This window comes from Peromyscus californicus, unplaced genomic scaffold (assembly GCF_007827085.1).
Source record: "Peromyscus californicus insignis strain IS unplaced genomic scaffold, ASM782708v3 Scaffold_13__1_contigs__length_99412109, whole genome shotgun sequence".
NCBI lineage: Eukaryota > Metazoa > Chordata > Mammalia > Rodentia > Cricetidae > Peromyscus > Peromyscus californicus.
In genome coordinates, this window is record NW_026294424.1 from 33,806,180 (window position 1) to 33,831,233 (window position 25,054).

The 25,054-nt window shown below is 46.7% G+C and overlaps 1 protein-coding gene across 2 annotated transcripts; it reads left to right on the plus strand.

Moving 5' to 3' along the window:
* Positions 1-7: 7 nt before the first annotated feature.
* On the plus strand, positions 8-16,254 carry LOC128108364 (cell growth-regulating nucleolar protein-like). 2 transcript variants are annotated; one of them, XM_052734812.1, is made up of 9 exons: positions 8-145; positions 4,381-4,553; positions 5,323-5,437; positions 7,623-7,730; positions 7,819-7,902; positions 12,105-12,516; positions 12,789-12,875; positions 15,104-15,189; positions 15,949-16,254. In XM_052734812.1, the coding sequence occupies exons 2-9, from the start codon at positions 4,432-4,434 to the stop codon at positions 16,081-16,083; spliced, it is 1,149 nt and encodes a 382-aa protein (XP_052590772.1). In that variant the 5' UTR covers positions 8-145; positions 4,381-4,431; the 3' UTR covers positions 16,084-16,254. The 2 variants fall into 2 exon arrangements, with proteins under 2 accessions (XP_052590772.1, XP_052590773.1); XM_052734813.1 differs by lacking the exons at positions 7,623-7,730; positions 7,819-7,902.
* The last annotated feature ends 8,800 nt before the right edge of the window (positions 16,255-25,054 follow it).

Genomic DNA, 25,054 nt, shown 5'->3' on the forward strand with positions numbered 1-25,054 from the left:
ACGCGCATGCGCATTGGCGCGCGCCGGCCGGGCGTGAGTTCTACGCGGGTGAGCTGGGAGAGCCGGTGGCAGCGCTGCGCTGGGCTGCTGCGGCTCCACGTGCTCCCGGCAGCCGGTTAAGACCGTTGGCGGAGTCTCCTGAGAGGTAAGGGCGGCGGCTTGGAGCCCGGGGCCTGGAAGGAGGGCGATGGCGGCGTGGCCGCCTTCCTTACGGACCCGCTCGCGGGCAAAGGCTGGAGTCCTGAGCTCCGAGAGAAATTGCGTCCCGGTTTTTAGTCAGAGAGGCTGTCGGGGCCGGCCAGATGGCATGGTTGGTCCCCACAGCACAGGGCTGCAGACCTGCTGCCTGATGGGGAGAAGGTTCTTCTTCCTGAGGAGGGCCCTGAGGGCTCCTGGAGCACAGAGGACCAAAGACCTAAAAGGGCGTGCGAATCCCCAAATCTCCCAACTAGAGACAAGCTACTTAACTCTGTTGTGCTTGGCTCCACGTCTGTTCAGAAGGGATGCTAGAGAACCTGACTTGGGGTGTGTGTGTGACGACTACAGGGGTAGAGAGCTTGACATATAGTAGTTGCTCAGAAAATGTCAGGATTTTCCTGCAGCAACTAACGCCTAGGAGAGAGAGGTGAGAGGGGTGTGTGTTGCCTGCAAGCCTAACTTCTAGCCATTGAGGGCCTAGGACACGGGTTTGCTCGAATTGTGCCAGATTCCTGGTGTCTACCATAGTACCTAACACATGTAGTTGTTCAGGTGAGGCTGTAGTGGGGAGGCTCGAACTGCAAGGCAGAAGCATAGCTTTGAGCTTTGATGGAAATAGGTACCTGACTCATGGTCTTCCCCCAGGTCCCAGGAAGGTAGAGAGATGTGTGTTTGTCTTTTCTTGTCTTGCACTGCACTTGTGATTTCTGGGAGTTCTCCTGGAAGGGGCTTATGTCTAGTATAGTGTGCTGAGTTCCTATTCTTTTTGTTTGGTTTTTGAGACAGGATTTCTCTGTGTAACAACAGCCCTGGCTGTCCTGGAACTTGCTTTGTAGCCCAGGCTGGTCTCGAACTCACAGAGATCCTCCTGCCTCTGCCTCCCAAGTGCTGGGATTAAAAACATGCACAACTACCGCCTAGCTGAGTCCCTATTTCATAGATAGGGAGAATTTGAAGTTTAAAGGGAGCAGTGTCTTGCTCACTGGATCTTGTGCTGAAGTTGCCAGCCTGGCCTTTAAGATGTGCTGTTTTTAGGGCAAATCTAGTCAGTGTGTGGGCATAAGTTTAAAATTATGCTAAGAGTGGGGAGATAATCCATCTGTAAAATGCTTGCCACGCAAGCATGAGGACCTGAATCCTCTTGCCCAGAACCTAGGTTAAAAAGCAAGGCATGGTCCGGGCAGTGGTTGCACTCAGGAGGCAGAGGCAGGCAGATCTCTGTGAGTTCAAGGCCAGCCTGGGCTACAGAGTAAGTTCCAGGAAAGGCGCAAAGCTACACAGAGAAACCCTGTCTCGAAAAACAAAACAAAGCAAAACAAAACAAAAAAGCAAGGCATGGTGATGAATCCCTGTGGCTCACTAGCCAGCTAGCCTGGTCTAATCAGCAAGCCCTCCAACTGCAGACATGGCTCAGTGATTAAGAATACTGCTCTTTCAGAGGGCCTGGGTTCAATTTCCAGCACCCCAAATCCAAGAGATCCAACGCCTTCTTCTGACCTTTGAGTACTAGGCACATACATAGAGGCAAAACATTTATAGACGTAATAAAATAAATCTTTAAAAAAAAGAGAGAGAACGGGGGTGGGGTGGGGCGGCACACACTTTTAATCCCAGCACTTAGGAGGCAGAGACAGAGGATCTCTGTGAGTTCGAGGCCAGCCTGGTCTACAGAGCAAGTTCCAGGACAGGCTCCAAAGCTACACAGAGAAACTCTGTCTCAAAAAAAAAAAAAAAAAAAAAGAAAAAAGAAAGAAAGAAAAAGAAAAGAAAGAGAGAGAGGAGGTGGGCAACTCCTGAGGTTGACCTCTGGCTTCGCCAGGTACCTCTTGGTCACAGCATTTATTTATCACAGCAATGGAAACCTCACAGGACATTGCTGGCTTCACTTACCCAGGGTTCCGTTCGTAGTTTGTAGCCTTCACACTTGTGATGCTGTTAAGCCTGGACTAAACTAGTATCCTGCTGGATGGGCAGTTGAGCTGGCTTTTGTGATGTGAGCCTTAGTGTTCTTTGTAGTATGTGCTGCATACGCCTCATAAATGAAAGATATTTTCCCCAGATTGGATGTGCTGCACAGCCAAGGTGACCCTGGGGGCTGGGTTGTCCTCCCTGGATCATGAATAAGCTCCTTACAGATCTTATCTCATTAGCCTAGCAGGTGGACACACTGTTTCCCCTTTCATATCAGGTGGATAGAAAAGCAGTTGAATGTGGCTCCAGACTGATGTTTGAGTTGGACAAATAACCTGATTCCAACCTTCCCGAGTTGGTGTTCACACTGTGCCCTGACCGTAGGGACCTGTTCTGTGTAGATGCTGTAAGCACACTTTCTGGCACACAACTTTTGTCACTTCCTCTATCTTGTTTCCAGTGCCCTTTGGGGCCTTTCCCAATCAACAGACCCATGGCTCTCGGGGTTTGCTGAAGCCTGCTCGATCCTCCCTTGGCCAGAAACAGCAGTCCTCGGTGGCGGAGGCTGGAGAGGTGTTTTCTTCGTCAGCCTCATTGTGGAAGTGCTTTCTGATTTTTTTTTTTTAGTGGCTATTTTAGCTAATCGCAGCAGCTGCTCCCTGGGGTGTGGTAGCAGTCCATCTCTTAGTATCTAATCAGTGACTTTTGTCTTGTTCTTACATAAATGTGTAAGAGTGTCCAGTCTAGGTGACACCTGAGGTCGGCTCTTGTTCCCGAGTTTTCTCACCTGTGCAGCAGAACTGCTTGCTGCCTTTGCTGCCTAGCAAGCAAACAAGCAAACAAAAACCCTCCCTCTGTCTGCCTTGTGCACTGTGATGGTAAGCATCTCAGAAGCCAGGCTGTGGGAAACATTAAACATGGCCCCAGCTCCCTGAGCTGGGACTGTCACGTGTCTTTACAAAAATCAGACTAGACAACATTACTCGTGTGGCCTAGAGTGGTCCTGTCTGCTTCGGATGACCGTTGGTGCCAGACTGTAGCCGTCCACATGCCTTCCCTTGCTGATCAGCTCTGTTCGAAAGCTAAGGAGGGAGGCATGTTGGTGTCCAGGACCTGCAGTTTGTATCTAGCGAATAAGATGCACCAGTGTCTCAACAGTGCCCCACAAGGCAGGGGGACTTTGTACACCTGGGTGTACATTTCCATTCAGGGCTCAATGGAAGAAAACAGTCCTTCCTGTTCTTGCTTTGGCATGACCTCACCAGCACGGGTGGGGGTGGGGGTTGGCATGGTGGTTCATGCTTGAGAACTCACTATAAACCAAGTGCAGCGTGTTGGTGCTGAGGAGTTCTTACAAGAAACAGAGAAGCAAGTCCTGTGTGTTCACTTGCTCCTCAGCTTCGTTTCATACTGAGGGAGGAGGGTTCTGGGTTCAGCAGCTCTCAGTATTTGGACTGAACAAAGCCCATTTTAGTAAGAACAGCACTGCTCTCTTCGAGTCCAGTGATTAAAAGACTACGTAAGCATGGAAAGTTACCGTGGCATTTGTAGCACTTTAGAAGTCTGTTTGCAGAGTACAGTAGCATGCATGCAGTGTGAACTGGCTGTGTGTGCAGATGCCCTCTGTGCTGGGTGCACTTAGGGAGGCTGGCACACCTGGGGTTGGGATCACCTGTGATAGCTTCCTTTTCTTCCTGCCTGATGTGCATAAGCCCTAATGGAACGTGTTCATTTGGCCCTGTCCACTGAGGCCAAGAGGATGTTTTTAGTTTATTTGTGACTCCATTACCGTGCATGTAGGAATCATTTTTAGTCTTCATTGGAATTGTTCTTTACCTTCTCCACCTGCTGAGCTCCACTGCTTGCCGCCCAGCTTTGCTGCTGCTGCAGTCACAGTAACAATCCACACTGCACACCTGCACTGTGGCACTGGTTACCTCTTTGATTTTGTACATTTTATGTAGGGGGAGGGGTGCTTAAGATCATTAGTGAAAGCTTTATCTGTGCTGCCAATGCCAATCTGCCAGGTTTAAATCCTTTTACGATGTCCTGGGCAAGTTCCTTACTCCCTGAGTCTCTGGGTAAGCTTGTTGCGGAGGTTCAGTACAGTTTCTGGCCTGTGCTAGCACTGAGGGTTTTTCTGACACTGGCAATAGGGTACTTCTCCAAGATTACGGGTAAGCTTTGAGCCTGCTCTTTTTACTGTGGAATTCATTTATTGGGAGGAGTTTTAGCTTATTATAATTACCTTTATCTTGTTTTGGTTTTTAGGGCAAGAGTTCAAACCTGTCTCAGATAGAATATTTAACCATTTAACCAAAAATGGTATTTTTTACATGCAATGCATGCGGTGAATCAGTGAAGAAAGTACAGGTGGAAAAGCATGTATCTGTCTGCAGAAACTGTGAATGTCTTTCCTGCATTGACTGTGGGAAAGATTTCTGGTAAGTTCTGAGCATTCCTGAAGGTCCAGGTATAGAAGTCCAGACCCCACCAGGCTTGGGAAAATAGAGGGGCGAAATGAGGACAGAGACAAGAAGGAGGCCTTATGGTCTGCTGACTCAACTTGGTGTGACTCTTCCGGGAGCGCCATTTCATTTTAAGTTAAAGTGAAGACCAAAGGACAGGCTCCTGTTGGTTAGAGAATTTGGGGCTAGCAAGGTGACTCAGTGGGGTTTAAAGCGCCCGCCCTACAAGCTTGACCACCTGAGTTCCATTCTCAGGACCCAAGGTGGAAGAGAGAAATGACTCCCCCAAATTGTCCTCTGGGTACTCTGTGTCACTTAGTACGCATACAGTTTTGGGAGCATATAGTTTATAACTCAATGGCAGACCTCTTGTCTGGTATGCATGAGGCCCTAGATTCAGTTCCCAGCACCATCAAATAAAAAAAAAAAAAAAAAAAAAGTTTTTAGAGAAAATGTGATCATTCAGCTTCCCGGCTGGCATTTTGCTTCCACTATCCAATGCAAGGAAGTGAGCACTCAAGGGACTTGGTGGGCGTGTATGGGGGCGGGGGTGGTACTTTGTTATGGTTCTGTCAGCTCCCATTGCTTTGAAGAAGGCAACAAATAAGCAGAATAATGAGGGTAAGAATTCGGCTGTTTGCGCAGATGGCCGGGTGTGGAAAGTCACAAACGGTAAGCAGTGTGCTGTCTTTGGGTGTCATTAGCACATTGTCAGCCTAGTGATGGGACTTGGGTCTGTCTGCAGGGGCGATGACTATAAAAGCCACGTGAAGTGCATCAGTGAAGGTCAGAAGTACGGAGGCAAAGACTACGAAGCCAAGACGCACAAAGGTGACGCAAAGCAGCAGGCGTGGATTCAGGTAAGGGTCTCTGTCCAGCCTGTCACTTCCCACACCTGCTTCCTTCTGGGAGTTCGGTGAGAGGTGTCACTTGTGCAGACAAGCCCCAATGACAGCATGCCTTAGGGTGGAGCAGAAGTGTCAGAACACTTGAGAAAGATAAAATTATGCTCCGTTTATCTTTGGCTGATGTGTTTACAGATTGCGGTCACAATATTCAAGGGTTCCTGCTAACTTTCTTTTAGCTGTAAACTGAAGCATGCACAGATGCACTCCCTGTGGTAGAGACCTTACAGTTTAAGCTATGTCAGTCTGTCACATCTGAACAAAGTAAACGATTTAACAAGTGTAAGGAATTTTCTAATTAAATAAAGTGAAAATATTTACCAAAGTGCTGAGCTCCGACTTGAAGGGGAGATCGCTGGACAGATGTCACCTTTGTGGAGACTGCATTTTCTTGAAAATCAAATTACTAATTCCCCTATTGAATGGCAGAGTGTGAGTGTGAACTTGGGGTGTTGGCTTCTGTGAAGGTGCATACTCCTGACATGACCTCATGAAGGACTTAGAGTAGCTGCCCAGTTGAGAAGCTGCAGAAACCTTTAAGATGTGTATAGTGCTGTCAGGATGGCTCAGCTAGAATATGGGTGCTGGCCACCAAGTCCACTAGCCTGAGTTTAATCCTCAGGACTCACGTAGTAGGAGAGAAGTGATGGATACAAGTTGTCTTCTGACCTCCACACAACCCTTTCCCCATTGAGCCATCCTGCTGGCCCTTAATGCTGTCTATCTGGTGTCATGTATAAGATATCATTACCAGATTAGTTATCTTGAAAGTTTTTTTTCCCTAAGATTTTGTAAGTTTAGATCTTTGATCCATTCGGGGTTATGTTTATGTAACATAGGTAAGAGTCCAATTTCCATGTGAGGAGCCACTATTTCTAGAAGGGGGTCCTGTGATGGTATTGTGTTCCCCAAAATATTGTGTACCTTAATAAACTTATCTGGGGTCAGAGAACAGAAAAACCACAAGATACTTAGGCTAGAAAATATTAGCACACGCCTTTAATCCTAGCATTCCAGAGACAGAAATCCCTCTGGATCTCTGTGAGTTCAAGGCCGCAGTGGAAACAGCCAGGCATGGTGACTCACGCCTTTAATCCCAGAAAGCAGCCTTTAATCCCAGGGAGTGGTGGTAGAAAGCAGAAAGGTTTATAAGGCGTGAGAACCAGAAACTAGAAGCATTTGGCTGGTTAAGCTTTCAGGCTTCTAGCAGCAGTTCAGCTGAGAGCCATTCAGATATGAGGACACAGAAGCTTCCAGTCTGAGGAAACAAGACCAGCTGAGAAGCTGGCCAGGTGAGGTAGCTGTGGCTTGTTCTGGTACTCTGACCTTCCAGCATTTACCCCAATAACTGGCCTCGGGTTTGATCTTATTAATAAGAACTGTTAAGATTCATGCTGCAGGGTCCGTTCTTCCATGGACTGGTCTTGACATCCTTGTCAAAAACCCTTTGACCATATCCTCAGGGGCCTATTCCTGCATTTTCCAGTGGTCTTTGTGGCAGTACCACACTCTTTGGATCATTGTGTTTTTGTAGTGAGTTTTGAATTTAAAAAAAAAAAAAACCTTTTATTTTTCAAGATTGTTTTTGTCCTTTGGAGTCCCTCAGGATTTCATGTGAATTAGAGCACACGTACATCTGGACTTTGCCAGGACTTTCAGGTTGGCATCTTAATGTGGTCTTGGCCCATGAGATTAATGCCCTCTTTGGTTCTTGTAACAGTGTGTTTAGTTCATAATTCTTTCACCTCTTTGGTTGTGGCTTTTCTAATTAGTCTGTTCTTTATGTTATATTGGAAATGGAATCTCCTAATGTTCACAGTTGAATTGTTTTTTGTTGGTGTATAAAAATGCAGCTTGCTTTTTAAGTGTGTATTGTGCAGCTCTGCTGAACAAGTTGTTCTAACTGGTTGCCTCCTTCAAATACTGCCTGTGGATATTTGACCTGATTTTGTCCCTTCTGTTAGGAAGGCTTTGGCTTCTTTTTCTTGCCCAATAACATTGGCCAGGACTTCAGTGCTATGTGGAATCGGAGAATATTTGTCATTACACATAGATGTAAATATAGAATCTTGGTTTCGAAGGTAAGAGCCCTTTGGCCATGCCAATATGTCAGTTGTTTATTTTCTTCTTTTTTTAATAGAAAATTAATGAATTAATAAAGAAACCCAATGTCAGCCCTAAGGTTCGAGAACTTTTGCAGCAAATCAGTGCTTTTGACAATGTTCCCAGAAAAAAGGCAAAGTTTCAGGTATGGATTTAAATGATGTTCCCAAACCAGGGTGTGGCCCATCAGTGACCTGTAAGAGGGGACAGTGACTTTCTCTTTGTGTCTGCAGAACTGGATGAGGAACAGCCTGAAAGTGCACAGCGACTCTGTTCTGGAGCAGGTGTGGAACATCTTCTCTGAAGCATCCAGCAGTGTGAGTCCACTCCACTTTGCAATTGCAGTATGACAGTCAGCTGGGAATAACGGAATGGTGTGCTATGTGTGGAGGTTGAGGGCATTTCCACAGAGCCTCTGCTCTCTCCTTGATGGGCAGGAATGAGCTGGGAGCACCCGGTGTGCAGAGGCAGCCATTCGGCCTGCATGCATGGCAGTGGGACCAATCTTCGTGGAATGATTGGCATAGCCGTGGGCTGGGTGAATGGGAGTGGTCCAGGATTTTATGTCTGGCTGACCTGATTCTGGACTCAGCTGTGTTCTGTGTGTTTGATCATGGTCACATTATTTAGCCTCATATCCTCAGTTTCCTAATCTAAAACATCTGTGCTATTATACACTTTTTATTTATTCCTTACTTACTGCAGACCTCAAATGTCTAGGAGTGACTTGGTACTGTGAAAGATATTTATAAACAGGCTGAGGGCATCCCATCTTTCAGCCAGAATGTGGGGTCCCAAACCCCCTGCATGTTATAGTGTTCCTGTGGGTATTTAGTGGATGGTCAGTCATCCTGAGCCTGCTTCTGCTACAGGGAGAGCATTTGCACCATTAACCACCTATTGGTGAAAGTGATTGGGTAGAGAGCCCCCGGGTGTAAGTTATTAAAATGTATTAGCCAGCTTCCCACTGCCGTAATGAACATCTGAGGTGACCATAGAAATGGGACTTGGCTTGCTATTCTTCACCCAAGTTGTTGGTTCCATTGTCCATTTCCAGCTACCCACGTCCATCCTGTTTGGGAACTTTGTTTAGTGGTTTGAAAACAGGAGGATGCTCTGACTAGTCTAGTGCTTGCTGCACAGGCATGAGGACCTGACTTTGGATCCCCGGTGTTCACATACAAGCTTGGCATGGCGGTACTTGTCTGTGGTACTTGTAATCCTGGCGATGAGGGGGCAGAGAGAGGTGGATCCCAAGGACTTGTTAGCCAATCTGTCTAGCCTAAATAAACAGCTTCAGGCTCTGTGAGAGACCCTGACTCAGAACATAGGGTGGAAAGTGGCTTTAAAAGATACCTGATGTTGACCTCTGGCTTCCACACATACACACACAAGCGAGTGTTCCTGTATCTATGCACACACAAAAAGGGAAAGTTAGTTTGAGCAGCAAAGTGAGATCAAAAGGAAACTCACCTTTATGGTATATCTTGCACTTGTCTCCACAGTACACAGAATGGACCATTGAAATCTTAAAACCGTTTATCATTTAATGGACATGAATGTGACATATAATTTTAAAAGGTTGTTTGTTATTTTCACAAAAAATTCAGATTTGAAATTGCTTAGTTCAGATGTGGGATTTTGACTTTTTTTCTAGTTTTTTGGAATTCTTGAACTCATGAAAAATTGAAGAAAATGACTAGCCAACTCCTGCTGTGTTCTGACAGCTAAGCAGTGGCTGGTTCCAGCAGCCCCCCCACCCCCGCCCCCATACCTCTGCCCAGTGACTGTCTACAGAGCAAAGGGCCTCTGGCTTGGTTTAGCCTTGGTTTAGGCATATCCTCTCACTGCAGGTATAGCAGCAGTGGGGTTTTCTATTTCTGATGTATGGCTTCTCCCATGTCAGTTAGCAGGGGTGCTGTGGCTACAGCCATCATCAGGTGATGTCCCTGCCTCAGTGGAGCTAGTGTGGTGGAAACAGCAGTGGATGAGGGGTTACATATAAGCCAAGTCTTAGTGCTGTGAAGGGCAAAAGACATGGGCAGAGAGGAAAGGGGGTGTTGTACTGTGGAAGAGTTGGGCAAGGCATCGCTCGGGAGCAGGGAGTGGAGTGGCATGAAGTGGGAAGACCTGAGTCTCTAAGAACTTCTGTGTGTCTTCCATCCTGCAGCCGTGCGCTGGTTTGACACCAGCTGGAGACTGAGTCTAAGTTTAGTAGAAGGGGAGTTGAAGGCTCAGGCACTCTGGTCACGTGTTACTGTTTGAGTATTGAATGTCCCCAAAGGCCCATGTGTTGAAGGCTCATCCTCAGCTTCTGGCACTATTGGGAGGTGTGGAGCTTTTAGCAAGTGGGTCCTGGTCAGAGGAAGTTAGGACATTGAGGACATGCCTTTGAGGGGGTGTTGAGACCTCAGCCTCTTCCTTGTTCTCTTTGCTTTCTGATTCATGATATGAATGGTTTACCTGCCGCGCCCTTGCCTGAGACCCAAAGCTTTTCGGTCTTACATAGGAACCTTCAGAATCATCAGCTGAGATAAATGTTTGCTTAGCTGGTCACCTCAGATGTTCATTATGGCAGTGGGAAGCTGGTTAATACATTTTAGTAACTTACCAGAAGAAGACAATCATAGGAAAAGGGTGAAGGATGTCTCCCACTCCTCCTCCTGGGTCTGTTTCTGTATTTGTGTTAAGTCTCCTTTCCCTGGGAGCCTTGTCAGCTTCTGAGAAATCCTCAACACTTAGTTGGTCTGCTTCCCGGTGCAGCCCTCCCAGGCACTGGGTTAGTGCAGCAAGTGAAGGCTGGTTTGCCTTCATTTTGGCATTGCAGAGAGGACTGACTGGGTAACTTGTTCCATGTCATTTGGAAGTGACTGAGGAGTGGAACTTGCTGTCATGCTTGTGGGTGCCTCAACCCAGGCTTCCAGCACCTTTGGCAGCCTTATCCCTCCCTCTGCAGAGGCCCACAGCTCACAGGCAGTTCAGTGCCTGTCCTCATACATCCTGAGAGTTCAAGGTAGGAATGTAGCAGAAAGGGGACCTGTCGCATGGGCCCTGCTGCCCATTCTTACTGAGTACGGAAGGAGGCAGGAAGTCTGTTTCAGCACAGTGCATACAATGCCCTGGATTTCTGGGCTACAGTGACCTCAGGCTGGGCTCTTTGTGAAGGAAAGAGGCTTGTCTGGCTCACACTTTTGGAGGTTGGAAGTCTAAAATGAGGTGGTTCCGTCTGTTCAGCTTCTGGCAGACACAGGTAGTGTGTGATGGGAGCATTTTGGGAAGTGGTAACATGGTTGGCAGGAAGCTAGCAAGGTTCAGGGTAGGTTTGGTCTTGACTCACTGAGGGCAGCATCCCTGATAACCCAGCCTCCATAGGCCCCTCGTCTTGAGGTTCTGCCCCTTCTGGTTCCATCACGTCTGAAGCCAACCTTCAGTGCCTGCCCCTGCGAGAGGCGCTCAGACCCTAGCAAATTTTACTCCCTATTCTTCCCACTGGCAGCTGTCCATGACTGTGCTGAGGGTGGCCATCTCATCTGGAGAAAGGTGATGTGCAGTGCCTTTGTCTGTACCCATTTACAGAACACTTGCCTGCGTTGTGTCCACTGCACTACACACAGGGCATACCTTTCTTATGTTAGCCGTACTCTGTCTTACAGGTGACTCCGCCACAAACGGCAGTTAACGTGCTTTGTCCTGCAGATGAAGCAGTGGCTCCTGGGTACCTGCTACCTACAGCTCCCTGACACTGTACTTGGCTTTTTGGTGTTTTTGTTTTTTTTTAAACCCTTTGTTCTTTGGGGGCCTGCCGCCCAGCTCCCAAATAAACACATGGGCATTTATTATTACTTATAAATGCCTGGCCTTAGCTTAGCTTGTTTCTAGAAAGCTTTTCTTAAGTTATCCCATCTACCTTTTGCCTCTGGGCTTTTACCTTTTTCTATTTCTGTATACCTTTTCTTTCTTATTCTGTGACTGACTGTGTGGCTGGCTCCTCACGCCTCCTCCTTTTCTCGTTCCTCTCTTCTCTCTTTCTCCTATTTATTCTCTCTGCCTGCCAGCCCTGCCTATCCTTTCTCCTGCCTGGCTATTGGCTGTTCAGCTCTTTATTAGACCATCAAGTGTTTTAGACAAAGTACCACAGCTTCACAGAGTTAAACAAATACAACGTAAAACAATGCAACACATCTTTGCATCATTAAACAAATATTCCACAGCATAAGCAAATGTAACACACCTTCAACTAATATTCCACAACATGACACCCCACACCTGGCTGTTGTGTCCTCATCTAGATGAAGTGTGACAGTGAGCCAGAATCACAGGCTAGCTTCCTTTCACCCTTTAATATCATGAGAACAGGTTCCAGAGTGGGGTGGGAGCTGGGGGTGTTATCTGCTGTTGTTCCTTTTGTACTTGCATTGCTAAATTTTAGCTGTTGGTGTCACAGGCATAAGCAGTATAGTATGGACAGTAGGCGTGGCCAGACCACATACTCAGATGATTCTTGTTTTTACTTCATCAGGAGCAAGATCAGCAGCCACCCAGCCATGTGGCCAAGCCACCTGCAGAGATCCCCACTAAGATTCCGTCTGTGAAGACAAATGGCACCACGGAAGAACAGGGAGAGACAAAGAAGAATAAAAGAGAAAGGAAGGAGGAGCGACAGAAGAAGAGGAAGAAAGAGAAGAAGGAGCTGAAGTCGGAAAACCTCAAGGGCCAGAAGCCAAAGAAGCGCAAGAAGGGCCAGGAGGCTGGACATGAGGCTGGTGGGGAGGGGACCACTGAGGCCAACGGCCCACCAGAAAAGAAGAGGGCCCGGGGTGGGCAGGCCTCAGAAGAGGATGCAGATGGAAACGGGGGCCCTGAGGAAGATGCTGATGAAGGCCAGACCAAGACGGGGGCAGGAAAACAGAAGCGGCAAAAACACTCCGAAGGTGTGTGCTCAGCCCGCACACTGAGTTCTCAGTGGGGCTGTGAGTTGGGTACAGGGAAATAAATGTTTTCGGCCTCACATTCTGGACCAGGTAGGGAGAAGGGCAGAAGCTCTAGGGGTCCAGCTGACCTCACCTCTCAGCCTTCTCTTGCTTATCTCCAGCAAGCATATAACCGAACCTGCAGAATGAGGTCCAGGGAGGGAGCTGGCATGCTGATGCTGAGCTGGGCTTTTGTGACCAGAAGCAGTTAACCCTTTTTGCTTCTCTCACAGTTGAGTCCAATTGCAAGAAGAAAAAGATGAAGTCGTCAGGACAGCCTGAGGAGGGAGAGGCCGAGGACCATGAGGCTCCAGCCAAAGGTACCACTGCCTGTGTTTATCCTGTGTGGGTTGGGAAAAGAAGCTCCTGCCAGAGGCAGACAGGCACTTCCCTGCAGGGTCATGCCCATCAGAGGCACAACTAAGGATTTTAAAGTGAACCCAGTGCTCCAGGCCTATGGATTGGTACCACAGTGCCTCTGTCCTCTCTTAAGGAAAAAGGAGAGTCTGGGCTGAAAACAGAAATGTTGGCCAGTGTTTCGTTACTGTAACAACTATCTGAGATGATCAAACTATAAAATGAGTAATTTTGACTCATGGTCACTAGTCCTATGATTTAGGGTCTGTGGTCGGGCCTTGCTGCTCAGAAGGCCAAAAAGGGAAAAGAAGAGCCTCAGATCCCACAGCCTCGTGAAGGTCAGTTCTGCAATGACCCAAAGACTTACTAGTGTCCCACATTGTCAGGGTTCCAAGCTGGGCTCCAGTCTTTAGGGGCACTCCGGATCCAAACCATAGCAATATATTGTCTTTAGTTGGCAGTGAGCCCATTGTGGTTTTCCAAGGCTTGTTCCCTTCCCACCTTCCCCGTCTGCTTTGTCTAGCTTCTCCTCCTGTAGAGATATCTTGAGGTCCAGGTAGTTGTAGCTGTCCCATCTCTGCCTCTGGGTCTGTTCCTAGTATCTCCTTGCATGGAGCTACATGGCTACCTCCCAGCCCCATTAAGCTCTCCATATATGTACTGTCAGAATCCAAGACCATGGGGCTCCTCTTAAAAGTTCTGTGAAGTGCAAATCCGTACCCTCCGTGGAGACTCCCACCCTCTCCTGCCAGTAGAAATGAGCCAAATGGGAGTTAGAGCCATAGGAGGAGCTTCATCAGATCTCTTGAAGCCTCTCTCTGACTTTGTAGACTGAAGGCTTTTACGGATTAAGTTGTTTCTTTTATTGGCCTTTTGTCCCTTTTCTGGTTGGGTTTGGGGTTTTTGTTCTCTCACTATTATAATTTTGAGACTTCTTTATATATCATATATGTATGTATTATATCTATATATTTGTTTTGTTTTATTTTTGAGACAGAGTTTCTCTGTGTAGCCCTGGCTGTCCTGAAACTCACTCTGTAGACCAGGCTGGCCTTGAACTCACAGAGATCTGCCTGCCTCTGCCTCTTAAAGGCGTGTGCCACCATACCCAGCTCCCCCTGCCCTGCCCCCACCTCCAATTAAGGCTTGAAAGGAATGGGGCCTTGTCTGTGCTAAGCAAACATTCCATCACTGACCTTCATCCATGACCTCTCCTATTATTTTGGGACAAAAGTATCACCAAAGTTGTCCAGGCTGGCCTTGACCTTACTCTGTACGCCACGCTAGCTGGCCTTGAATTTGTGACCTTCCTGCCTAGCCCCCCTAGTTGGGATTACAGGCCTGTGTCCATAGCCTACTTCCTGCTTACCTGGCTTTCTCTCCAGACCTTGAGGTGGTGGGTATTCCTGCTGCCAGGTAGAGCAAGGAAGTCCAAGTCCCCTGCTTCTTGTCACTGCCAAAGGGGTTCCCCCTTGTGGCTTCTCCCACCAACATGGACAAAAGTTCAGATTTTTTTGTTCATCTTTGACACTGTCTCTGTCCCTGCCATAGCCTTCAGAAGGCAGGATTCTAGCCCCCAACTCAACCTTGGCCAGCAATGGTCAATGGTTGAACATAGGCTATGGCACTAGCCTAGAGTTAATGGTTGTGCTGTCAGTGTTGGTGATAGGCCAGGCCTCCCCTTTCTCTGCTCCTTTGCTGAATCTGTAGGTGTGGACTGGGCTGACTTGTACCTGGTGGCCTTCTAGGTCACTGGCTTTCTTGACTCCACATCTAGACTATGGAGCAGACAGAGCCTGCCCCATGGCAGGCCCTGACACAATGCCAGTCTGTGTCTCACCACCTTTCTGTCTGACATTCAGCTATGGGCCTAGCAGGAAAAGCAAGAGCAGGCTTAGGTGCTCAGCTGTATCTAACATACCCCACTGTCTCTGTGGATGCTCAGCTCAATGTTTCTGTTGATCTTTTCTCCCAGGAGGCTGTCCCTACCATGATTCTTGAGGGGACCATCTCTCCACACTGAGTACATAATTGGTGCCTAGAGGTCTCCATTACTGGTGAAGAGCTTGGGTGCCTTGTTCATGGGAGAGTCATGTTATTTCCCAGGAAGCACACAACTGTGAATACATTTTTTCTTTGCCCTTGGGTGACAAGACAAAAAAGGCCTTATGCATCATTCTTTGCATTGCAGGTAAATTCAACTGGAAGGGAACCATTAAAGCCGTTCTGAAGCAGGCTCCAGACAATGAGATCTCAGTCAAAAAGTTAAAGAAAAAGGTACATCCTGTAACAAAATAAGGCATGGAACAGCTGGGGAGGGGTTGTTTCTAAAAGTATATGTGTGTTGTTTGACCTGAAACACTGAGACAGACAGACATTCAGAGCTGCTCATGTGTACAACTGGAACAAGCCCATCTACCATGCAGCCACGCCAGGGTGGCTCTCTGTCTAAAGACTGCATGCAGTGCCTACAGTTGACTGTACTGGAAATGACCAGAAGTGATTTTTCCAGGCACTTTGTTCTCTCTGATGTAAATGATTGCTGGTACTTTTTCCAAAAAAGTTTTATTGTGTTATTTACTAGTGTGAGTGAGAGAGAGAGAGAGAGAGAGAGAGAGAGAGAGAGAGAGAGAGTGAGTTTGTGTGTGCGTGCGCATAAATGTGGAGGTCAGAGTACAGCTTGTAGGAATATGTTTTCTCCTTTCACCATTTTGGGCCCTGTGGATTGAACTAAGTCATCAGGCTTGCAAGGCAAGTCCCTTCCTTTGAGCCATCTTGCCAGCCCCTCTTTCTTTTTGATTCTGTAGTGCTGTGTGACATGTAGTTGTGTATGCACCTGGGCATACTGGGCAGCTGCTGAGTCTCCACAAGCGGGGCATGCTTGTGTGACCAGCTTCTGGGTTTCTTTTATCTTGTAATGTTGACCCACATCTGGACCTTTTTCCATATACTTCATGCCCAAAGAAGCCTTGATAGATTTGCCAAGCACATCTATGACATGACCTCCCCACCTGACATCTGTTTCTTTTTGTAAAGGTTATAGCTCAGTACCATGCAGTGACGAGCGACCATCACATGTCAGAGGAAGAGCTCCTGGCCATCTTCAACAAGAAAATTAGCAAGAACCCCACTTTTAAGGTGCTGAAGGACAGAGTCAAGCTTCTGAAGTGAGCACTCCATTGCTTCACACACTTCTATTGACTGCTTCCCTCTACTGTTTGTGAAATATGTAATGAACTATAACAACCTGAATTTTGCTTTCTGAAACTGTATTTTTAAGTTAAGGAAAAAATATATTTTTGTTAAAACTTTTATGAAAAAATAAAATATATTCTTCTTGAATTCTGTGTCAATAGTAAAAAGTTCATGTACTTGAAGAAAATTGCCAGAGTCCAGCTCCGGATGAGGGCAGGGTCTGAAGATGGATGGATGCAAGAGCCTCGACAGAAGGAATCAGACACGGGACATTTCTTAGTTTCGTTTTAGGAGAGATGGTCAGAGGAAGCGCATCTCAGCGTGACTTGTCCTACTCTGACAACCTGTATCTCTCACAGGCTTTATTTATACAGAATTTAGTAAGCAGGGATACATTCATGATGTTTCAAAACAGATCTTATCATTTTTGGTTTTGGACATGTATTTCACTTCCTTTTGCTCATCTTTTAGTCATCATTAATAAACTATGACAGAACAGAGTTATCATTTCCAATCATTTTTCCCTCAAGTTTTGACATCATTAATAAACAGTTATCATTCTACTCATTAACCCCATAACCCAATTTTAAGAATCTAGTAGCAAATGACAGCCGGTTCTTTGCTGGTAGCTTTGGTTGCTTCAAGGACACTAGACCAAAACAAAAATCTTCAAGTCACCCTGGGCATATTGCCATGTCCCAAGTAGTGTATTATTAACTCTTAGTGATCAAAGTGCCCAGGAAAAATCCTCAAGCCAAAACTGCTGCAGTTATTATTCAAATTCTGGCACAATATAATGTTCATATATCTTTATAGAATTTGCCTATATGTCTAATCCTGGTATTCTGTTGTTCTTTGGTCATATGACATTACCGTGACTCTGTATGTACTAACTTTTCTAAGAAAGGGAGATCTTCACATCTCATTCTTTTTATCATCTTTCCACTCCATACTTTGCTCATCAATATGTCTCTGTAGGGCAGAGGTATATGCCATGTAATTGTCTGAGTATACAGTGGGAAGAGGCTTGTAATCTGAACTGTGGCCAACCCCTCTAGCCCACCAAATCTTGTTGACCTTTTTAAGTTTACTTTGTTTTGAATATCTTGTTCCTGTGTAAATACAGGGACAGATGTTTCAAGAATGTCTCATAGCCTCATGAAAAGACCTGGCTTCTTTATGTGTCACAACCTCCAAGGCATAAGGAAGACCTTCACGTAGATAAGGATATCTCCCTAAAAGCACGGGGAATAGTATGTTCAGGACTGTTCTGGGAAAGCTTAGAAGCAGCATTCCTGGGAGAAGGCATAAATGATTCATAAGGAATTTTCCATCAATCCAGTATCCCCAAATTATACAAATATTAAAAGTCTCTCAAGTATGCAACAGGTGGAGATGAGAACCAAAGGTGGCATGGCAGCCGTCATGTGGCTCAGCTTTGCTGGATCTTTGTCAAGCAGCTGTGTTGGCTTTATGACTTCTGCCATTCCATCTAGATATGGCTATGCCAGAAAATACTGCAGGAAACTTTAGAACGAAATGTGATGACAAGTAAAGATGGATTTCTCCATTTGATGTGGGGAGATGTTGGTTGGGCACATCCATCTGTTTGCCTCCAGCCAGAGACACTGCCTGATGGAGCTGCGTTGTGGATCCCTAAATGGTGGTGATGAGCCTTGCTTAGCCAGGGATGATAATCCATAGAGGAGGCATCTCTGTGACAGGCTAACCCATGCAGCCCCCTTGTCAGGAAGACATTGAGAAGTGTGTCCTGTAAACACAAGAACACCCATCTGCATCTCATGCTCTTCGGCAGTGCCTGCTCCAGTCCTGGCACTGTGTCCTGGCGACTGTGCTGGTGGAGCCCTGTGCCACCTCCTACTGAGAGCTGGCGTTTTGCCCACCAATCCCTTGAACCTTCAGCAAGAATTACCCCTTTGGCCAGTGTCATTATTCACTCATCCTTGGGGTGAACGCAAGATGGAGACAGACAAGTGCTGCCAGGATCAGGTCTGTGTCCAAGGGAGACGGTAAAGCAGAGGGACTGCATGGGTTTATGGTTGGGGACATGCCACTGTGTGGGGATGGATCAAATAGCTCTGTGTCCTGGATTGGTCCCTTACCAGTAACTCTTGCTGGACCTCACCCCTCTCATCTGGACAGTGTAGTCAGAGTTTTCCTGTGTCCTGCCTGGCCCGCGGTCAGGACAAATCTCTCTCACCCGCCAGTCCCAAGTAAACACACAGAGGCTTATATTAATTAAAACTGCTTGGCCATTAGCTCAGGCCTACCACTGACTAGTTCCTACACTTAAACTCAGCCCATTTCTGTTAATCTACATGTTGCCATGTGTTCGGTGGCTTTACCTATGCGCCATTACATGCTGCTCCCTGGATGGAGGGCTGGCATCTCCTCACTCAGCCTCCCTCTTCCCAGAATTCTCCTTGTCTGCTTATCCCACCTATACTTCCTGCCTGGCTACTGGCCAATCAGTGTTTTATTAAATCAGTGTACGAAAGCATTATTCCACAGCAGGACAGTTTAGATGTAAAGGTCCCTTTAGGGTTGGAATGAATGTGCTAAGTTGGTTGCTAGACCTACAGCCCATTTGATGTCTATCTGACTGTTCTTGGGAACTAACCACTGAGCTGGGAGAATCCTTAGACATTCTAGAAAGCAAAGCACACCTAATGAGGGACAAAAGCCCTCTCTATGACTGTTGAGGTCAGCCTTAGACACCTTCTGTTCCAAAGCCCAGGGAGCGGAAGTGTACCCCAGTGTCCACATGAGATGGGCTTATGCAAAGCAGCTCTAGGGGAGTCACATAGAATGCCTAGATGCTACAGTGCTTGACAATGTGCAGTCTCATTCTATCAGCTGTCCACTGTGGTGTCTAATGTGACAAACTTAAACGTTATGTTGTGCTCTAGTGGACTTGCAGGCAGAACAGCTACCCCAGGGCCCAGAGGAGGCGGAACTCCACAGGGAGGAAGACTCAAGGTTGTTGATGTCACTTCTGGCAGTTGGCATCATGGTCTCAGGCCTCCCACTGACTAGCTCTTACACTTACACTCAGCCCATTTCTGTTATGTCTCTGCTGGTCCTTGCAGCCAATGGAGAAGGACTAGCCAATGGAGAAGGGCTGGCCATGCAGGGGCCCCTGGGGTCTGGCATTACAGCACATCATCCTATGGTCCTTGCACAGAAGCTGTCCCAGTTGCCTGCCTGACTTAACACATGCCCCACCTTGCAGCACAGGGGCTTTAGAAACTGGAGCAGCCTTCCGGTCGGGGCTCAAGCCTGCTGTCCCAGTTCAATGTCAAGTCCGATGCTGCCACCTGCTGTCTGTGCTCAGGCTCATCCGCAAGGCCTGGCACTCAGGTGTCCCCTATCCCCACAAAGATCCATCTATTTTGACACACTGTACTCAGCTTGATGCCTTACAATTTGTTGTTTATTTATGTGTATGGGTGTTTTGCCTGCATGCGGATCTGCACCACATGCATGTCTGGTTCCCGTGGAAGCTAAAGAAGGGCTTTGGATCCTCTGGAACTGGAACTAGAGATGGTTGCGAGCTGCCAAAGTGTGTGGGTGCTGGGAATTAAGCCTGGGTTCTCTGGAGGAGCAGCCAAGTGCTTGATTGTTTTGTTTTTTTTTTTGTTGTTGTTGTTTTTTGTTTTTGTTTTTTTTGTTTGTTTTTTTGAAGTCAGGGTTTCTCTGTGTAGCCCAGGCTATCCTAGACTTGCTCTGTAGACCGCGCTGGCCCTAACTCGGAGATCTGCCTGCCTCTGCCTCCCGAGTGTTGGGAGTAGCAGTGCTCTTAACCACTGAGCTGTCTTTCCATTCTGCCTCATGATCTTTATATTCACAGAATCAATCAACTGCATACTGATAATTTTCCGTGATGTCACTTAAGGATTTGATGGCAAATGGGCTTCATCAGCCCCAAGAGATGAAGATGTGTGGCTGTTTCACGCTAGTTCATTCTGGGAGCTCTTCAGTGTTGAGCACATTGTGAACTCTGGTGAAAAATAGGCTCAAAACGGTGAGTGGGGACCACTGAGTATCAAGCTGCCTTCGCCTCCACAGCTGGACTGCAATATCCAGGCTCAGGCTAATGCAGAAGGCAGAACATGAATGGTGGACAGCAGAGGGACATTTATATGGGGAAAGCTGAGAATTTTTAAATAGCTTGCTTTTCTTAACAAGGTTGCTTGAAACCGGAGGAGGCAGTTTTCCCAGAGCCCTGCTTCTCACTCCATTTAAACTCAGCCCCCAGGGTAGTGACTAGAAAAAGTTACTGTCCGGATGAAGAGCAACCTCTCAGATTTATATACTTTATCAATTCTTTTGTAAATTATCGGGGACTAAGGGGGGTCCAGCCCCTTGATAGTCCCCTCCCAGGGTCCGGGAAGAATCCACAACCAGCTGATAATTTAATCTTTGATGATAGGAAATGAATCTATGTACACGAAACTCCTTGGTCCATACACTTTATTCTTCTGAGCCTGTTCTCTCTCTACACAGCTTCTATTCTGCTCTCATGCCTAGATCCTTTCTTGCCTGATTTATCTCTACATTTATCTGCTGTCCCCTCTAAGTTCTAACTTAATTCTCTCATCTTAGTTCGGCCCCATCTAGGTTCTCATCCATCTAGCTCCTTCCCATCTTAGCTCCTCTCCCATCTCCTTCTCTCTCATCTTGTTCTTCCTCATCTTGTTCTTCCCCATCTGGCTCTTCCTCATCTTCCATCTCCTTCCTCTAGTCCTCTCTTCTAGCCCTTCAATCTAGTTCTTCCCATCTAAGTTCATTCCTCTTCAGTTCTTACCCATCTACTTCTTCCATTCTCTTTTCTCTCCTCTGTCTCATCTTCAAGTTCTCTAGTCAAAATCCTCCTTCTCCCTCTCAGTTCTCTGTCCCCTTAGTACTCTAGGATATTCAGTTATAAACCAAAGTCATAGTGATCCTCTGACAGAGCAAGGTCACCAGGCTTGAATTCTTATGGGGTAATAAAGGCAGGTAAGAATTTTCCTCAGGCAGTGGCCATCAGTCTTTCTATTACAACTCAATTGAGTACTAGTGATCGGTTAGTCAAGAAGGGAATTTATGTGCTCAATCTACATTCTTAGAAGTGGTTAGGTAAGAAATTAGGAGTCTATTAGTATGTCTGGAAGGAAGGAGGGTCTCACTCTAAATAGCACAAGAAATAAAGCTATCCTCCTGACCTAGGAGACAGGTGTTGTTCCATTTGGCCTTGGATGCTTGATAGGTATTTTAGATAAATACACTGTTAGGAGTTCTTGGAAGCATACATAGTATTACAAGAAAATCACCAGAGGAACCAGCTAATATATATACAAAAGCTAAAGTATCACCAAGACTTCTTAATCCATGGCTTGACCTTTGGAGAAGTCCTTGACTTTTCCAAGTAGTAGCTTTTGTGATAGTAGCTGAATTCCATTCCTGCAGCTTGCAGCAGTAAAGCTCCTTCATCGTCTTGTAAGCATCTCATCTTTCTTTCAAAGCTAAAACTTGAGTTGACCTGGTCCTAAATGCTTTCCTTTGATAATTTCCTAGCCTGGGATTGCCTCTTGGCCAAAATAGATATCGAGGAACACATAATTTTTTTCAAGATATAAATACAAATTCTGTTCAAGATAGTATATGTTAATACATATTGTTAAGACAATTTTTAAACATTTTTGGCACTGGGGGTCAAACGTGGGGCCTTCTGCATTCCCTTTTTTTATTATTTCTAAAAATATTTATTCATTTTATGTGTTGAGTGTTTTGAGGTGGTTGTGATCTGCCCAATGTGAGTACTGAGAACTGAACTCAGGTTCTCTGGAAGAGCATCCAGTGATCCTAACCAATGAGCCATCTCTTCAGCCCCTATATATCTTCTTTTTAAAATGTATTTTTTTTTTTTTTTTTTTTTTGGTTTTTCGAGACAGGGTTTCTCTGTGTAGCTTTGCGCCTTTCCTGGAACTCACTTGGTAGTCCAGGCTGGCCTCGAACTCACAGAGATCCGCCTGGCTCTGCCTCCCGAGTGCTGGGATTAAAGGCATGCGCCACCACCGCCCGGCTTTAAAATGTATTTTATTGTTAATGTATGAGTGCCTTTCCTACATATACGTCTGTACACCACCTGCATGCAATGTCCACTGGAGACCAGAAGAGGGCATCAGATACCCAGGAACTGGAGTTACAGATAGATGGCTGTGAACAGCCATGTGGGTGCTGGGAATTGAACCTTGGTCCTCTAGAAGAGCAGCCAATGCTATTAACCACCGAGCCATCTCTCTAGCCCCATCTTTCCACAGTTTTTTAAATTATGCGTATGTGTATGGATATTGTACAGGGATACATGTGCCTGCAGAGGCCAGAAGGGAGTGTCAGACCCTGGAGCTGAGTCACAGGCAGTTGTGAGGCATTGAACATGGGTTCTGAAACATGCTGGGAACTGAATTTCGGTCTCCTGCAGGAGCAGCAGGCACTCTAAAGGACTGAGCCCTCTCTCCTGCACACACACACACACACACACACACACACACACACACACACACACACACAAATATTTTAACAGCTGAATAAAGAGAGTTATAGGAGATCAGTATTGTATTCATTTCCACAGTGACCGTGATGAATAGTACCTTGGTAAGGTCATCCTCACTGGTCTTAATGCGTCTTTGTCTCCATGATGAACATGGACTCCAGCATAGATAATTACATGGTGTTGACTTCTACCTGGACATAGCTGTAACAATAGCAGAACCCATTATAGCACCCTCCCTTGCAGAAGGAAACTGGAAAGAAATTACTGGCTTCATTAAGCTAAGAGGAAAGGCATGTTCTGAGTGTCTACTATTGCCTTGTGGTTACTGGACCTGAGACTTCAGCCTTTATCCCTTCTTCCAATTTGCTTTCAAGAAATGGCTGGAATAAGCCTTCTACAGAAGTGCTTGCTGCACCAAGGAGAGCATATTCTACTTCCCACTCCTTAGAAAGAGTAGAAAGTATTATTTTGTAGTGATTTCTGAATTATATATGTCAAGGGGTTGGTGGTGTAGTCAGTCTTTGGAGTTTGGCAAAAGACTTGGTCTGTATGAGAATACTCATTTTCTCCATTTTAGAGCTACTGACCGCCGCATGTGGGGGTCATGATCAAGCCTCTGCTATCATGTGCCCTGAGCTTCACTTTTCCTAAGTTTAATGCCGAGTCCTTGGATACCCTTTGGAGAAGCCTCTTGTTGTTATGACCACCCTAAGTCACATGGCAAACTGCAGCATTCCAGATTGCTTACTCTGGGCAGAGCTGGATGCTAGGTGCTCGGGCATGGAGGTTTCAGGAATGGGAGAAAAGTATCAAGTCTAACTCAGGGAAAAATCATGTGTGTTATGATGCAGGCCTGCCAGGTCAGGATGGATGGCACCAGTAGACCTCCTGGGATTTCCCCCCTCCCTCTGCTGCCCCCATTAGGCCTTGGCCCAGGGCAGAGTCAGAGATGCCTTGCTTCTCCCTGCATGAAGCCCTGCTAATGATAGGTCTGTAGCAGACAGGGACCACACAGCAGTGTGGCCATTGTGTTTGAATGAGCATGTCTGGAGTTTGAAATGGCACTCCCGTTTATAGACAAGGGACAGCCATTTCTCAGGACAAGCAGCTTCCAGGCAAATCTACCCAGCCTACCATTTTATACAAACCTCCTTTTGAGGTATTTGCAATTGAAACAGAGCAGCTGCTGGGATCACGTGTTGCCCAGTGAGTTTTGCACAGTGCACACACCTGAGTCACAAACTGTCAAAGGATTTGGTCCTGTCTCCCGAAGTGCACCCTCAGCCTTACTTACATCCACCTGGATTGGTTTTGCCTGGCTTTGAATTTGATGTAAATGGAATGAGTCAGCAGGCATGCACTGTGTCTGCCTTCTTTCACCCAGTGCTATATGTGCTCGCTCCATCCCTGCAGCTCTCTAGCCAGAGGTCACACTTGCTCTGCTGCCGTCCATCATCGATCCCCTCTGCTGGAGATGAAACTTCTCTTCCCATGCTGTCTCTTTGTGGCCGAGTATGACCAAGAGTTGAGTCTGTTCCAGCTCTACCAACTACGGGGTTGTCAGCGCAGCTTTCCTGCTTACTCCGCCACTTCCGGCACAGGAGGGGACTTTGCCCCCAGTCTAATATTCCCCAAATTTCTGTCTCTGCCTCTTTCATCAGAATAGTTCTCTCTGTGCTTGAATGTGCACTCATTAGGGAGAGGAGTCACCAGCACACTGTGAAACTGAGGAAAGGGCACCCGTGAGGTTTCAGAGCACAGTTGTCTCGAGGGATGTTCCTAAAGACCGCAAGGGGCTGGGGTTGATAAAGCGCTTGCCTTGCAAGCATGGGGGTCCAAGTCTCACCCCCAGAATCCATTGTTTCTGTCTGCGGGTCTAGACTGGATTTGTTTTCTCTGCCAGTTAAAGAATTAAAAAGCAGGAAAACTCTTGAGCACAAGTAGCAGTAGGGGATAGAATCAGTCAGTGAAGAAAGGCTGTGTTAGAGGTGAGGAAGCACGCAGACACACACACACACACACACACACACACACACACACACACACACACACATACAGGGGAAGCACACAGAGAAAGACCCTTTGTACTTGAGAAACTGAAGCTGGGACTTTTAAAAAACTTTGAAGGGTCCTCGTTCCCTAAATTGGGGTTAGTCAGTTTGAACAAAAACAGGGTGGATGATAGGCCCACAGCTTTGGCATAAAGTCGTCCTGAGCCTCTGTCTCTGGTCAGGAATATGAAGAAGAAGCCAGGCATCTTGGAAGTTTGCCATCTTTGTTTACCTAATCATGATCCTGTACCTATCTGTCTTGCCTATCAAGGGTCTGCCTAAATGCCTAGTCCCTCACCATGTTAATGAAAAACAAAAGCTGAACATGGTGATACAGCTT

Excerpts from the sequence above, each read along its gene's own strand:
- LOC128108364 (XM_052734812.1), top strand. The coding sequence starts at position 4,432 with ATGGTATTTTTTACATGCAATGCATGCGGTGAATCAGTGAAGAAAGTA. Across the intron at positions 5,438-7,622 it reads AGCAGCAGGCGTGGATTCAG|AAAATTAATGAATTAATAAA; the intron begins GTAAGGGTCTCT and ends TTTTTTTAATAG. Across the intron at positions 7,731-7,818 it reads GAAAAAAGGCAAAGTTTCAG|AACTGGATGAGGAACAGCCT; the intron begins GTATGGATTTAA and ends TTGTGTCTGCAG.